The following is a 15,766-nucleotide window of genomic DNA, read 5'->3' as shown; positions in this document are numbered from 1 at the left end:
AAACCAGGAGTGGAACAATCAGAAGGAAAGTGTAATAGAAACACGTCATCGCTTCTGTATTTTTCACCCACTCCTGGTTTCAGCTTACAAATAAAAAACTAAAAAACTAACCAAACTCACCAAACACTCAACATGCGCACGTTGTCTAAGGATTGCATTGCTCCATATTGCTTTCTTCTCAACAAAATCCTTAAGGTGATTCTTCTAGCGCAAATGGAGTATTCTTCAGTTTCCTGTCGATGAATGCTGCTCCTCTATAAGGATAACCAGAACTTATCCTTATAGAAGCAGTAAACTGTTCTCTCTGCAGCAGTGGGTTGCCTTGTGGTTTTCGTAGTGACTTAAAGCAACTCTTCAGCGTTTTTTTTTATTTTACCTCTGGAGTGATGCTACTAATATAAGGTAAAACAGGGAGAGTACAGTGGATGTAACTGGCCTCTTTAATCTTTCCAACAAATACAGTAGAGTTCAGTAATACAAAGGAAATAAAATATAACTGTTAATTTGTACCATAAAATATATGAGGCCCATAATAAATCATAAACAACCAAGACATTACATAAAGTGCTAGTGTTCAAGATAACCAGTGTTCATAGTAAAAATTGGTTTGATCTCACCAATGTAGTTTTATTCCTTTTCTTTCTCTCCCAGGTTCATAGGACAGGAGCAGGACAGGAACAATGGTAGTGGAAAGGGGGAGAGGGATAAGTTACTCTTTTCCTCTAAAACTCCTTGCCGTCCCCCTGCATTGCTCCTGCCCTTACAAGAGCGGTCCGCAAGTATAACCTGCTCACAAATCACCCATAGGGATTGTATGGCCTCCCAATGCGTTTCCGCCTCCATTTGGGGGGTTCATTGGGGGGGGGGATTTAATAATATATGAGAATATAGATTGGACTCTTGCAGTGGCAAGTAGTGCCAAAAACAAGTGAGTTTAACCAGTTGTTTTAGTCCCATGTAGGGGCACTGACACAAGTAGTCAGACTCACTTATTTTTGGAGGGAGAAACGCGTTGGGAGGCCGGATCACTCCAGGCTGGACTGCTCCAGTGTTTGCTGGGTGAGCTGGAAGTCACAACTCAATGTAAGTCTATGAGAACCAGAACGAGGCCCTCATAGACTTACAATGATTTACATTGAGAGTTCGTGACCGTTACCTCAGACTTCCGGTCAGTCAGAAGTTATAGTCACAAGATGACAGCGTGGTATTGGAGCAATGCCAGGAAGAGCTGAAGATGGTGGCTGGTAAGCATTAGACTAGAGTCAAGGAACTTAGAATAGTGGCACCACTCCAGCGCTGAAATGGAAAAAAAAACCGCTGGAGTGGTGCTTTAATGGATGCCAAATACGAACTCTTCTTACCATTCCTCTTCTTCCCACCATTCCCCATCTCTCAATCTTTTTTTCTTCTTTTATAACTAATTCTTAGTTTCTTCTTTTTATCATGATTGTCCACCTACCATTGTTATGCCATTCTCTCCGTCTCTCACATCCCTAAACATACATATGAGAGTACAGACGACTTTAATATTAATTTGTTTAGATTTGAGCTCAGCCTAAATATGATTGTCTCACCCCTACCACTGTCAGCCAAATTTGTTCTCATGGTTGAGCTTTTTCTCCTATTTTCTCTGTGGCGACCATTAACGGTGGAAGGACCTCCATCTGCCTTCCATCTCAATGTATGGAAGTACATAGGATAATTAACAGGCAAGTCAAACATTTTTTTATTCTACTCCCAAAAACAAATGCCCTTTCAAAGTCCTATTATTTGCAGATATGGGGACTCAAAGCAAACGAGACATTTTGTTCTGTTATTCACTAAGAGAACCCTAGCTGATTCTAAGCTACAAGATGCAAACAGTGAAGATTGTCCGGGCGATCGGCCGCACACATTTTGCAGTAATATCTTAGATTTCACATCCACAGCTTTGCATTTAAATCCTAAAATCTCAATGTCCAATTAGACCTAGTCTCAAATTAATATACGACTTCCAAATTGAAGATTAGTAGAAAAAATACAGCTTGGACACAATCCCAGACAGAACCCTCAAAGACATCTTGACCCAAAGCCTCAAATACACGCCAGATGCCAAACTATATACGCCAATGACTCACTTATGAATCACACCCTACACTCACATATGGCAAAGACATCCAGATAAAGATCCACATTTCTCATCTTTGTTTCTGGTCAGTAGGACATAGAGAACATTTATTGAACTCAAAGCATAGCACCACAGCCATTTAGCAAACACCCAGACGGACTAGTTCACACGTGTTTTTTTTCAGTTTTTTTCTGTTTTTTTCTTTTTGACGTGGTATAAATGAAGAGTCTTACAGAACCAGCAAAGAGAATGAGATTTCTGAAATGTCATGCACATGCTGTTTATTTTTCTTTGCAGACCATAACTATCGAAGCGTTCTTCAAATCTGCAGAATGTCAATTCTTTCACCATTTTTGCTGTATTTTTCACTGACTCAAATGAATAGGAAAAAGTGCAAGTAAGATAAAAACGCATAAAAAATGCATGCAAAAATGCTACAAAATAATGCACATTTTACGAGGTGTTTGACCTGAAAACACTCTGGTTTTTGCAGCAGATTTTTCTAAAACGTGTGTACATAGGCTACTTCTACCGATCTACAATGACTGTAATAAGTGCAATGTACTCTATGCATTATATATTGTCACATTATGTACAGAATATCCACAGTGTCAGATGCCTGTATTTGCATAAACGCCAGTCACGCCCTGTTCACACAGTATTTCTGCAGTGTGCTCACGGGCCCCCTAAAATTGATATTCAGGTGAATCCCCGATGGGGCTATAATGCCACTTTTTTTCTGACGGCATCGCTATCGTCTTCATGGATGGGCACAGGAACATCATTTGCTACGTTTCTGCGTCAAACTGAAATGACGGACACTTGTAGAAGAAAGCACAAAATCTAATTTGTGTTATTGCAGCCTATGGCCCATTTGGAGGTTTTGTCTCAATCAGGTTTTGGTGGGATTCAGAAGGAACCCCTACTGCACCGCAGAAATGCAATGTGAACAGAGCCTTGGACAAAAAATTAAAGTGAATCAGAAACTGACAGCACAATTGCGGTATGCCGGTATGTCTTACTCTGAAATGCAGCCGTGTTTCCTAGTAAACATACTTTGAGAAGCCAGCCAGGAGTTTTGAGTCTTGGCTGACTAGTCTCATGCAGTCACTGGTCGGCCTCTCCCCACCGCACTCCACATGACTGACAGGTCTCTCCATGGCCAGCTTCGCATGGTATACGGTATTCATTAGGAAACACTGAAGCATTTCAGAGTAAGACATTGCTAATCTCATGACAATGGCACCTGTCAAGAAGGTAGATATTAGGCAGCAAGTGAACAGTCACTTCTTAAAGTTGGTGTGTCAGAAACCAACAATTGGGTGCGTGTATGGATCTGAGTGACTTTGACATGAGACAAGTAGAACGATGACTGGGCCAGAGCATCTCCATAACAGCAGGTTTTGTAGTGGCAAGTGCTTATTAAAAGTAGTACAAGGAAGGACCACCTATGCAAGGGGTGTCAGGGTCACGGGTGTCCACTGCTCACTATGAATGTGGGGAGTGAAGGCTTGTCCATCTGCCCAACCTCAGAGAAGATCTACTGTAGAACAAATTGCTGAAGAAAAGCAATGTAGGCTATGGTAGAAGGGGTCACAATTCATAGAATATCTCATCTTGTTGCAAATGGGGCTGCGTAGCTACAGACAGGTCAGGTTATACTGATTCATGTCCACCATTGATGATGCCTACATTGGGCATGTTAGCATCAGAATTGTACAATTAAGCAATAGAAGAAGGTGGCCTGGTTTGAATTGACTATTCTTCTCAGCTCATGAGAACAACCAAGTGAAAGTCAGTGGAGAACTTTGTGTCATAGCTAAGAAATTACCATTTTTAAGAAAAACAACTATCTACACCCATTTACAAGAATATATAATACTAAAAAGAGACAACTGAGGTCTACTACATTGTATATCCCTCTATGATCAGTCACTTTCTAGTTGGCTGCATTCATTCTAGTTATTTGTATTTCATGTAAACTCCTGAGCAGGTTATGTCATATATGTGCTCAGCCTTTAAGCAAGAAATGCAAAATAAATGCAATGAATATACAATAATAGGCTTTGGAGAGGGTGTAATCATTACTATCTCCCCATGCCTAGGGGGCCTACAGGCCCCAATGCAGAGAAAACCAGGAGCTTATAAGTATATGATGTGGAAGCACAATAATATATAATGGAAATTGCATATTGACTAGGAATATCCTTGGTCTATCACTATTTTTGGGGCCTCTGGATGTTGGAGTTTCTCCAGTCAACAGAATAACGAGGCCAAAGATCTTGATGGCGTATCATTCAAAGTCATTTTTGTAACATATAAAGTATGGATCCTCGACATTGTGATATAGCAGCATGTGATGGCACAGTAGGTTAGTTGGTGGGCCTAGGAATATATGCTCATATGATTCAATTGTAAAAAAAGAAATACTGCAGGCTTTAGAGGATGCCTAGATGACTCCAGTGACACCAAAGCACCAGTCATTAAACATGAGACATACCTAAACAACTAAAACTAGGCTCTGAGGGTAGGAAAACCATCAACACCGAATAGGTTGCTCTTGCCCTTGTCCTTCTTTTAGATGTCCAAGTCAGTAGGACATGAAAATTGGCAGAAAAATAAACTTAAAGTGTTCTGAAGTAGATACACCCAGTGGTTTAAATCTTTAGGGGCCTCATGTAGTTCTTTCTATTTAAAGAGGTTGTCCATGATTTTAAGATTTATGGCCAATTAGGTCATTAATGTCTGACTTGTGGGCGTGCCGATCAGTTGTTCCGATGTCGGAAGTCCTCTGTAATGGAGCTGCACAGCACAGGTCCATCAATAGAACAGAGGCCATGATTGGGTACTGCTCATCCGCCCCCTGTTGATTTCAGTAAGGATAGACATAAATCTTAACGTCATGGACAACCCCTTTAGGCCGGGGTCAGACGGGCGTACGGCATCTGATGCGAGAGCATCGGATGTGATATACTAATGACCCTCGGCTCCTACTTTGCTGAGCCGAGTGTCCTGCGTCTGTGCTCCGATTCTCTCGCACAGGGAGGATCAGAGCACAGCTGTGGAGGAGGTAGAGAAATGAATTTCTCCATCTCCTCCATTGCCGGGGTCAGCGTATATCGCACATCACCCGGATGATATCCGAGTGATGTGCGTTGTTTCACTCGCACCAATAGGCTTATATGGGTGCAAGTGAGCTGAGACTCGGCCGAGTGTAGGTGACAGTTGCAGCATGCTGCGATTTTACTCGCACATTGAAAACGGCCAAGCAAAATACGGTGATGTGAGCTGCTCCATAGATGAATACTGGTCCGAGTGCTACGAGATGTTTTATAGCATAGCACTCGTCCGTATTCATTGCTAGGGTGACCCCGGCCTTAAACTAACACTCCATGTTTTGATTATTCATTGTTACCTAGTCCCCAGTATATATAATTCGGTTGGTATTACCTTATATAGTTCATTGCTTTTTATCTGGTATCATTTGTGGGTTCCTTCTCTTCAGTTAGATCATGTGATCGCATGGTGAACCCCCCTTGAAAGTTAAATGCTTTTCTGTTCTCTCATGTGGATCACTATCTCAGTCACCAGCAGTTCTTTATAACAAAATTACATGAACTGTACCAATGAAGTTCTTCATAGAAGATGGAAACTTCTATCACAAATACTTATGCTAATTATACAGGTCCAGTCACACACATTTATAATATAGCAGAGGAATATTCATCCTTCATGACTGAATACTTAGATTGGTTTATTTAGGAGAATATAGAGGGAAGGATAATCAGGAGTGTTAGAGATGATACTGCCTAATAGCTCCACATGTCAGGCTGTGCTGATGCATCATGGGACTGAGAGCATAGAGGAATAAAAATGCAGGATGAGATCAAGGAATCAAGATGGTGACTGAAGAGGAGAAATAGAAGGCTGAACTCTAGGGAAGTGAGTGCAATATATAAGTGAAGTGCAGAATGTGATAGACAATTAGGTTCGGGTTGAGGGATGGAAAAAATCCAGAGTAATTCCTGAAAGTTCATATGGTTCATGACCAATGCATTAAAAAGCCAAGGAAGTTTACAAAGGGCTGGGTCAATGGTACTTGCCAATCTAGCTTCATACTGACAGTCTCACAACAACTGGATCATGGCCACTGTTCTCTGACTCGGTTAAGAGTCCTGTCAGTCAGATGTATGGATGGAAAATGCTATAACCTTCTTGTGAAATATTACTACTGAATATTTATTGTAGGATGACTATTTTTTATTACCATTTGTATGGAGGTCCATGTTCCCGTCACCCTCGTTACAGGCCTAGGTATCTGAGTTGAAACAACAATTTGGGACTTGGTGGACGACTCCACATTGATGCATCAACATATCATAAATTCATTGCTTCATCCAGATATCAGCCAAGTTAACCAACGGGACAAAGACTAAGGGAAATAATCTAAATATAAACTATACGCACCAAAGACCAAGGAAGACCTTTCAGACACAATGAACAACCTGCTGGCCATACACACCAAGATCTGCACTCACTCGGGTGATTATAGCAGCATCATTCAATTTCTCAAAACATGGCTAAAAAGACACAATTCCATGAATAATCTTTTTTTTTTTGAGGAACATCATGACGACTTCAAGTGTAGTCCCAATTATTGACCACTTGCTGTTAATAACAATAAAAATTGTGAACGTATCTCATAAGAGGATCTGACCGATGGCCCAGACGACCAGAAGACGTACAAGACCTAATCAGCCAAATTAGCAATATGTCTACGGCCAGTTTAGGCTCCAGCCAAGAGATCTCAGACACCATATATTCTCCTGCACATTTCTTCATGTACTGAAAGCCTCCAGAGCATCTTTCCCATGCAATCTAATGTATTCTCATTGTACAGCCCTTTGTTCACATTTGCACGGAGAAACGACAGAATGTTTTAATAAAATCAACATTGTCATCTTGGCATAAAAAGGTGCATATATATATATATATATATATATATATATATATATATATATATATATATATATATACATAAAGATATGCATATATATATAGTCAGCTCGCAGTAGCGATGTATGATACTAATGGAAGCTCCTGAGATATACCAGCCCTGGTGAAACGGAGGAAAAGCAAATAAACAAATCCCCCCCCCCTCCCCCAAGACAAGACCCTTTACCTTAGGTGACTTAATCTCAAGCACTAAGTGTGACCCCAAGTACAAACAGGACCCACCTGCTCAGGGCCTTGGAAGCAGATTCTGCACTGCGGGGTCCTCATGCCACTGTCAATGCTGCTGCCCAGGGACACAGCGTCCAGCGCAGCCCCAAGCCTTCCATCCTTCTCCTCCAGTGCCAGGCTGCGGGGTCTAGGATCAGATCCATAGTATTCCTCATCATCGTCTCTGGAGGAGCAGTCTGCAAAGGGTGGCCATCCACAGCCCCCAACCCCAAGCCCTCGCATAGCGTGACCCGGCTCCGGTTCACTTCGCCCAGATCGGGTCAGCACCAGAACCTTAAGTTCATTGAAGAACATACGGAGCCGGTATTTAAACATCATTCACCGGCCGGTGGACCAGGAGTTTGGGGGGTTCCAGTGCACAGCGGCATGGACGGAGGTCCCAAATGACCCAATGACAGTGGAACGCTTCTCACTCTCCTGTGTTCCTGTGACAGGGGACTGAACGGCATGGGGTTAAGTGAGTGCAATTCAGGATTGTCTATCTAAAGGGGAGGCATCCATCAACCCTTCTGTATATAAAAAGGGGGGGAGCAAATAATCAGGACCCTAGAGATACATTTCAGAAAAAGGGCTTGTAAAATAGTTGTATTATTCCAACATGCAGTGAGAGGGGAAGGTGGGAGGACCTGCAACCTTAAGGCCAAAAGGGGTGGACAGCAGGTTAAGGGTGGACAGCAGGTAAAGGGTGGACAGCAGGTAAAGGGTGGACAGCAGGTAAAGGGTGTGCAACAATCTGCTGTGTGGAAGGCAGAAGGGTTTACTGGATAGAGGAAAAAGCAATTAACATGGATGCAGGATGGGGGAAGAGAAGATTGAGGTCTCTCTGCCCATCCTATCTGCAGGGAGTGCAGCCCTCCATACTAGCAAAGCATCAGGAGAAGAAGAGGCAAGAATCCTTTATAATCCAATGGAGAAGGCGACCATCTGGATGAGGTGCTGGGCTTCCTCCTGTGTCTTCCCTCCCCCTTGCTTCCTCTTTCTTTTCCGTGGATGAAACACGCAGGGCTCCTCTTTTGTCTCAGCTCTCAGCATCCCCAGCCCGATGTGACTGTCCATCCATCCGGTGGAGATCAGGGAGCCGCATCCTCAGCACCAGCCCCGGCGTCCACCCTGCAGCTGCTGCTGGGGGGCATCATCCACACTGCACAGACACAAGCAGCAGACATGGAGCGGAGCGGAGGCGACCCCCCAATAACAGGAGACACCCCACATGCAGGTGCTGAGGCTTACCGTGCACCGGCTGCCGGCCGCCTCATTCTACACTCACAATAAGGGCTGGCTTGTTATTGCACTGAGCCGAGGCAGCAATGGATGGCTATGAAGTGAGGGCTGGATAAATATGGCTTCTTCTTCCGGTATGGCATGTTAAATAAAACATTTCAGTGGAGTGGATGTGTCATGTGTGGAGCCGCCGCCACCGCTGCTGGAGGATCCGGGCTGCGCATCTGCGGCTGCTGGGTGAGAGCTCAGGACCTGACGTGCGGGTTCACGTAGGAGCTGGGCGGGTGATGTGAGAGACTGAGAGTGACCCGTCATCGTCACATGGACGGCGTGTGTCCCGCAGGGGTGAAGTGAGAGTGACCCGTCATCGTCACATGGCCGGCGTGTGTCCCGCAGGGGTGAAGTGAGAGTGACCCGTCATCGTCACATGGCCGGCGTGTGTCCCGCAGGGGTGAAGTGAGAGTGACCCGTCATCGTCACATGGCCGGCGTGTGTCCCGCAGGGGTGAAGTGAGAGTGACCCGTCATCGTCACATGGCCGGCGTGTGTCCCGCAGGGGTGAAGTGAGAGTGACCCGTCATCGTCACATGGCCGGCGTGTGTCCCGCAGGGGTGAAGTGAGAGTGACCCGTCATCGTCACATGGCCGGCGTGTGCCCCGCAGGGGTGATGTGAGGGTGACCCGTCATCGTCGGATGGCCGGCGTGTGTCCCGCAGGGGTGAAGTGAGAGTGACCCCTCATCGTCACATGGCCGGCGTGTGTCCCGCAGGGGTGAAGTGAGAGTGATCCGTCATCGTCGCATGGCCGGCGTGTGTCCCGCAGGGGTGATGTGAGGGTGACCCGTCATCATCGCATGGCCGGCGTGTGTCCCGCAGGGGTGAAGTGAGAGTGACCCGTCATCGTCGCATGGACGGCGTGTGTCCCGCAGGGGTGAAGTGAGAGTGACCCGTCATCGTCACATGGCCGGCGTGTGTCCCGCAGGGGTGAAGTGAGAGTGACCCGTCATCGTCACATGGATGGCATGTGTCCCGCAGGGGTGAAGTGAGAGTGACCCCTCATCGTCACATGGCCGGCTTGTGTCCCGCAGGGGTGAAGTGAGAGTGACCCATCATCGTCACATGGCCAGCGTGTGTCCCGCAGGGGTGAAGTGAGAGTGACCCATCATCTTCACATGGACGGCGTGTGCCCCGCAGGGGTGAAGTGAGAGTGACCCGTCATCGTCACATGGCCAGCTTGTGTACCGCAGGGGTGAAGTAAGAGTGACCCCTCATTGTCACATGGCCGGCTTGTGTCCCGCAGGGGTGAAGTGAGAGTGACCCGTCATCGTCACATGGCCGGCGTGTGTCCCGCAGGGGTGAAGTGAGAGTGACCCGTCATCGTCACATGGCCGGCTTGTGTCCCGCAGGGGTGATGTGAGAGTGACCCATCATCGTCACATGGACGGCGTGTGTCCCGCAGGGGTGATGTGAGAGTGACCCGTCATCGTCACATGGACGGCGTGTGTCCCGCAGGGGTGAAGTGAGAGTGATCCGTCATCGTCACATGGCCGGCGTGTGTCCCGCAGGGGTAAAGTGAGAGTGATCCGTCATCGTCACATGGCCGGCGTGTGTCCCGCAGGGGTAAAGTGAGAGTGACCCGTCATCGTCACATGGACGGTGTGTGGCGTGTGCCCCGCAGGGGTGAAGTGAGAGTGACCAGTCATCGTCACATGGCCGGCGTGTGTCCCGCAGGGGTGATGTGAGATTGACCCGTCATCGTCACATGGCCAGCGTGTGTCCCGCAGGGGTGATGTCAGAGTGACCCATCATCGTCACATGGCCGGCGTGTGTCCCGCAGGGGTGATGTGAGAGTGACCCGTCATCGTCACATGGCCAGGGTGTTTCCTTCAGGGGTGAAGTGAGAGTGACCCGTCATCGTCACATGGCTGGCGTGTGTCCCGCAGGGGTGATGTGAGAGTGACCCGTCATCGTCACATGGCCGGCGTGTGTCCCGCAGGCATGAAGTGAGAGTGATCCGTCATCGTCACATGGCCGGCGTGTGTCCCGCAGGGGTAAAGTGAGAGTGACCCGTCATCATCACCTGGCCGGTGTGTGTCCCGCAGGAGTGATGTGAGAGTGACCCGTCATCGTCATATGGCCGGCGTGTGACCGCAGGGGTGAAGTGAGAGTGACCCATCATCATCACATGGCCGACGTGTGTCCCGCAGGGGTGAAGTGAGAGTGACCCATCGTCGTCACATGGCCGACGTGTGCCCCGCAGGGGTGATGTGAGATTGACACGTCATCGTCACATGGCCGGCGTGTGTCCCGCAGGGGTGATGTGAGAGTGACCCGTCATCGTCACATGGCCGGCGTGTGTCCCGCAGGGTTGAAGTGAGAGTGACCCGTCATCTTCACATGGCCGGCGTGTGCCCCGCAGGGGTGAAGTGAGAGTGACCCGTCATCGTCACATGGCCGACATGTGTCCCGCAGGGGTGAAGTGAGAGTGACCCGTCATCGTCACATGGCCGGCGTGTGCCCCGCTGGGGTGATGTGAGAGTTACCCGTCATCGTCACATGGCCGGCTTGTGTCCCGCAGATGTGAAATGGGAGTGACCCGTCATCGTCACATGGCCGGCGTGTGCCCCGCAGGGGTGATGTGAGAGTGACCCGTCATCGTCAAATGGCCGGCGTGTGTCCCGCAGGTGTGAAATCGGAGTGACCCATCATCGTCACATGGCCAGCATGTGTCCCACAGGGGTGAAGTGAGAGTGACCCGTCATCGTCATATGGCCGGCGTGTGACCGCAGGGGTGAAGTGAGAGTGACCCATCATCATCACATGGCCGACGTGTGTCCCGCAGGGGTGAAGTGAGAGTGACCCATCGTCGTCACATGGCCGACGTGTGCCCCGCAGGGGTGATGTGAGATTGACACGTCATCGTCACATGGCCGGCGTGTGTCCCGCAGGGGTGATGTGAGAGTGACCCGTCATCGTCACATGGCCGGCGTGTGTCCCGCAGGGTTGAAGTGAGAGTGACCCGTCATCTTCACATGGCCGGCGTGTGCCCCGCAGGGGTGAAGTGAGAGTGACCCGTCATCGTCACATGGCCGACATGTGTCCCGCAGGGGTGAAGTGAGAGTGACCCGTCATCGTCACATGGCCGGCGTGTGCCCCGCTGGGGTGATGTGAGAGTTACCCGTCATCGTCACATGGCCGGCTTGTGTCCCGCAGATGTGAAATGGGAGTGACCCGTCATCGTCACATGGCCGGCGTGTGCCCCGCAGGGGTGATGTGAGAGTGACCCGTCATCGTCAAATGGCCGGCGTGTGTCCCGCAGGTGTGAAATCGGAGTGACCCATCATCGTCACATGGCCAGCATGTGTCCCACAGGGGTGAAGTGAGAGTGACCCATCAGCATCAAATGGCCAGCGTGTGTCCCGCAGGGGTGAAGTGAGAGTGACACATCATCATCACATGGCCGGCATGTGTCCCACAGGGGTGAAGTGAGTGACCCATCAGCATCACATTGCGAGCGTGTGTCCCGCAGGTGTGATGTGAGAGTGACTTGTCATCGTCAGGGGTGATGTGAGAGTGTCCCGTCATCGTCACATGGCCGGCGTGTGTGCTCCGCAGGGGTGAAGTGAGAGTGACATGTCTTCGTCACATGGCCGGCATGTGTGCTCCGCAGGGGAGATGTGAGAGTGATATGTCATCGTCACATGGACGGCGTGTGTGCTCCACAGGGGTGATGTGAGAGTTACATGTCATCACCGTCACATGGACGGCGTGTGCCCCGCAGGGGTGAAGTGAGAGTGACCCATCAGCGTCACATGGCCGGCGTGTGTCCCGCAGGGGTGATGTGAGAGTGACCCGTCATCGTCACATGCCCACCATCCTCCTGTGATCCTGCTAATGAAGGGCCAGGTGGGCTCTATAGGGGTGATAGCGGGGGAAAGGGGTCTCTACTTTTCATAATTTAATGAAATCTGGGCAGACTTGAAGTGGTCCTGGCCACACAGTACGTCCGCCCCCTATAATAAATGGGCACCCCACCAAATACTCCCTATTTTCCTTCAATCACACAAAGGGCACATGAACTAGAGTGGGGACCCTTGTAAGGCTCTGGTCACATGACCGTTCACAGTCAGCTCATCTGTGCCATCTGAGTAAGTGACCCGTTGTATCAGTTATGGCAACAAATGCAGTGGGGACTGTTATTAAAGGGTCTGCTTTTTAGAACAGTAAAAAAAGAATTTTTTCATTGAGTCTTAAAAAAAGGGAACTGACATGGACCCCATAAAAATCAGCGGGCCCCTTTATTCAGTTTGCATAACTGATGCAATGGGTCACTTATTCCATTTGATGGAACAGACAAGCCGCATGTCTGATTGGACATGTGGTCAGAAAGTGAGAGATCTTAAGGCCGGGGTCACACTTGCGAGTTCAATGCGAGAAACTCGCGCAAGTTTCTCGCATTGAACTCGCAAGTGTGACCCCGGTCTAAATGCAATCTCAGTAGGATCCTCCCTCCTAAGCCTTCTATATGGGCGTGTACGTCATAGGAAGCTGAATAAAGTGATACCTTAATATCAGTGATCTGATGTTCTTATACCAGAGAAATTGAAGTTTATTTACATATGTAAATGAGCTGTTAAGATCTATGGACACTGATCTCCCTGAGAATCTGCCTCCAGAGATTAAATGAAAGGGGGCATTAGCAGCGCAAGACATGTAATGACTGACAGTCTGATGTCCTGATCTACATGTTTCACCCTGGTAATGACCTCTTTCATTAAAGGGATCCTGTCACCAGGTTTGGCTGATACGAGTTACGGCCACCCCCTTTCTGGATACCTTGGAATCTGGAAGCAGATTCTCAGGGAGATCTATGTCTGTCCCATAAATCTTAACAGCTCATTTACATATAAAAATAACGTGGATTTCTCTGGAATAGGACATCAGATCTCAAATATCAAGGTATTATTTTACTCGTCTTCCTATGACCTACATGGCCATATAGATGGCTTAGGGACATTGATCCTACTGACAGATTCCATTAAAGATGTTGTGCAACTTCTAGAAGTAAAAAGGACTAGCAACTGCTCTAATTTAACAAAAAAAAAATGTCTACAGGTCCAGAACAGATGTTTTGATGATCCTCATGGGTTTTTCTTCATGGCTGCGAGCTTTGTGTAGTAATGCGCTCCACTAATACCATCAACACTTTGCTCTGAGCCATGATGCCAGTGTCTACAAGACTGCGGAAGCCAGGGATTGGCTGCAGCCTTCACATCCCATCTAAGAAAAAAATTGTGTCTTCTAGCTTGGACGGAATGTGAATGCTGCACCTGATTATTGCCACCAATTGGCTGCAGTGGTCTACCCCAGGAGAAGAAGACCAGGAGACTGTTGTAGGACAACATGCATAATACGGAGAAGTGGGATTTGCCAGGTAGGTGGACAAAGACTTTTGACATACCGATCCCAGGGCCTAAGACTTTCCCAGCACCAGACCCTAACAACCATAATTCATCACCCAAACCTGAGCATTAGGAAAGTTCAGCAAACCTCATAACTCAGGTGGTGACCCCATCCACTCACCCCAACTGAAAAGTACAATCTTTGACTTTTCACACTGTAGTTTTTACCGTCAAGTCTATAACAAACAAGCAGGCCCTGCTGCTGGAGACAAGCTGGAGCTTCTAGACATCTTGGGGGACAGCCCTTTTGGCAGGTGTCAGAGAGGACAAAAACACTACTGGATAGGGTTATGTATTTGATGTTTCTTACTCGGTGTCGAGAGAACTTAGAAAGGCCCCCAGGACTCAACATTTTACTCTGGGTGAATCAGGTGAGTACTAGGCTAGCTTGACTTTCCCCAAAGATTAGACCACAGCGTAGACAAGCCCTTTGATGCTGTTTGTAGAGTCACTGATATTGTGGCACTTAATTTTCAGAACTCGTAAACAAATATACACTGCTCAAAAAAAAATAAAGGGAACACATAAAAAACACAATGTAACTGCAAGTCAATCACACTTCTGTGAAATCATCCTGTCCAGTTGTGAAGCAACACTGATTGTGAATCAATTTCTCCTGCTGTTGGGCAAATGGAACAGACAGGTAGAAATGATAGGCAATTAGCAAGACAACACATATAAAGGAGTGGATGTGCAGCAGGTGACCACCGGCCATTTCTCTGTTCTCATTCTTTTTGGCTGTTGTTTTCGTCACTTTTACATTTTGTCATTGCTCTCACCCCTAGAGCTACTGTACAGTAGACTTGGAGGAGATTCAGAAATGAGCGGCACCAGGTAATGATATGTCTTCACAGGTTAAATGTAGAGGACGGATTTTTCTGAAGACTCATAACACGATACTCATATATGCATCACAGGGGCAGTGCTTAACACATATCAAAGAAATGAAGTTTCAGGCACTGTAGAGATAAGTAAGATGTGGCACTCACCCCAAGTATGCTGAAATCAATGTCCTTTATTCACCTTTATGCGGTAACAGACATTTGTGGAGAGGCGGCAGGTAAAGGAGAGGGTGCGGGGAGGAAGAAGAGGACGACGGCCGTTTCGCGCGAGTGCGCTTTCACGGGTCCAGGACGCGTGGAAGCGCACTCACGCGAAACGGCCGTTGTCCTCTCCTTCCTCCCTGCACCCTCTCCTCTACCTGCCGCCTCTCCACAAATGTCTGATTTATCTCTACAGTACTGTACAGTAGCATGAGGCTACTGTACAACTCACATAAGTTGCTCAGGTAGCACAGCTCATTCAGGATGGCACATCAATGCAAGCTGTGGAAAGAAGGGTAATTTTGTCTGTCAGCGTAGTGTCCAGAGCATGAAGCAGATACTAAGAGATAGTCAAGGACACGTGGAGGGGGCCGTAGGACCAGTACCTCCTTTTTTGTGCAAGGAGGAGCAGCACCAGAACCCTGCAAAATGACCTCCAGCCGAGGGTGATGAGGGTGGTATGAGGGCTCAACTTCCACAAGTGGGTGTTGGGCTGTAAGCACGTTGCCCCACAGACTGTTGAGGAGTTGACTGATATTTTAATCCAGGTCTGGGATGAGATCCCTCAGGAGAGCATCCACTGCCTCATTGAGCATGCCCAAGCGTTGTAAGGAAGTCATACAGGCCACACACACAACTGAGCATCATTTCCTTGTCTGGAGGCATTTCCACTGAAGTTGGATCAGCCTGTA

General features: G+C 47.9%; 1 protein-coding gene across 1 annotated transcript in view; it reads right to left on the bottom strand.

Annotated features, from left to right (window-relative positions):
• The window catches only part of MARCHF9 (membrane associated ring-CH-type finger 9), a 266,343-nt gene extending 257,478 nt beyond the window's left edge, over positions 1-8,865 (bottom strand). Inside the window, exons 1-2 of the mRNA XM_077297788.1 lie at positions 8,582-8,865; positions 7,346-8,492 (exon numbers count right to left, since the gene is read on the bottom strand). Coding sequence (XP_077153903.1) covers positions 7,346-7,669 — 324 coding nt within the window. The 5' untranslated portion in view covers positions 7,670-8,492; positions 8,582-8,865. The remainder of the gene's footprint in view (positions 1-7,345; positions 8,493-8,581) is intronic.
• Between the last annotated feature and the right edge of the window lie 6,901 nt (positions 8,866-15,766).

This window comes from Ranitomeya variabilis, chromosome 3, assembly GCF_051348905.1.
Source record: "Ranitomeya variabilis isolate aRanVar5 chromosome 3, aRanVar5.hap1, whole genome shotgun sequence".
Lineage (NCBI taxonomy): Eukaryota > Metazoa > Chordata > Amphibia > Anura > Dendrobatidae > Ranitomeya > Ranitomeya variabilis.
Note: the sequence above shows the minus strand (reverse complement) of the source record. Positions and strands in the feature narration are given on the sequence as shown.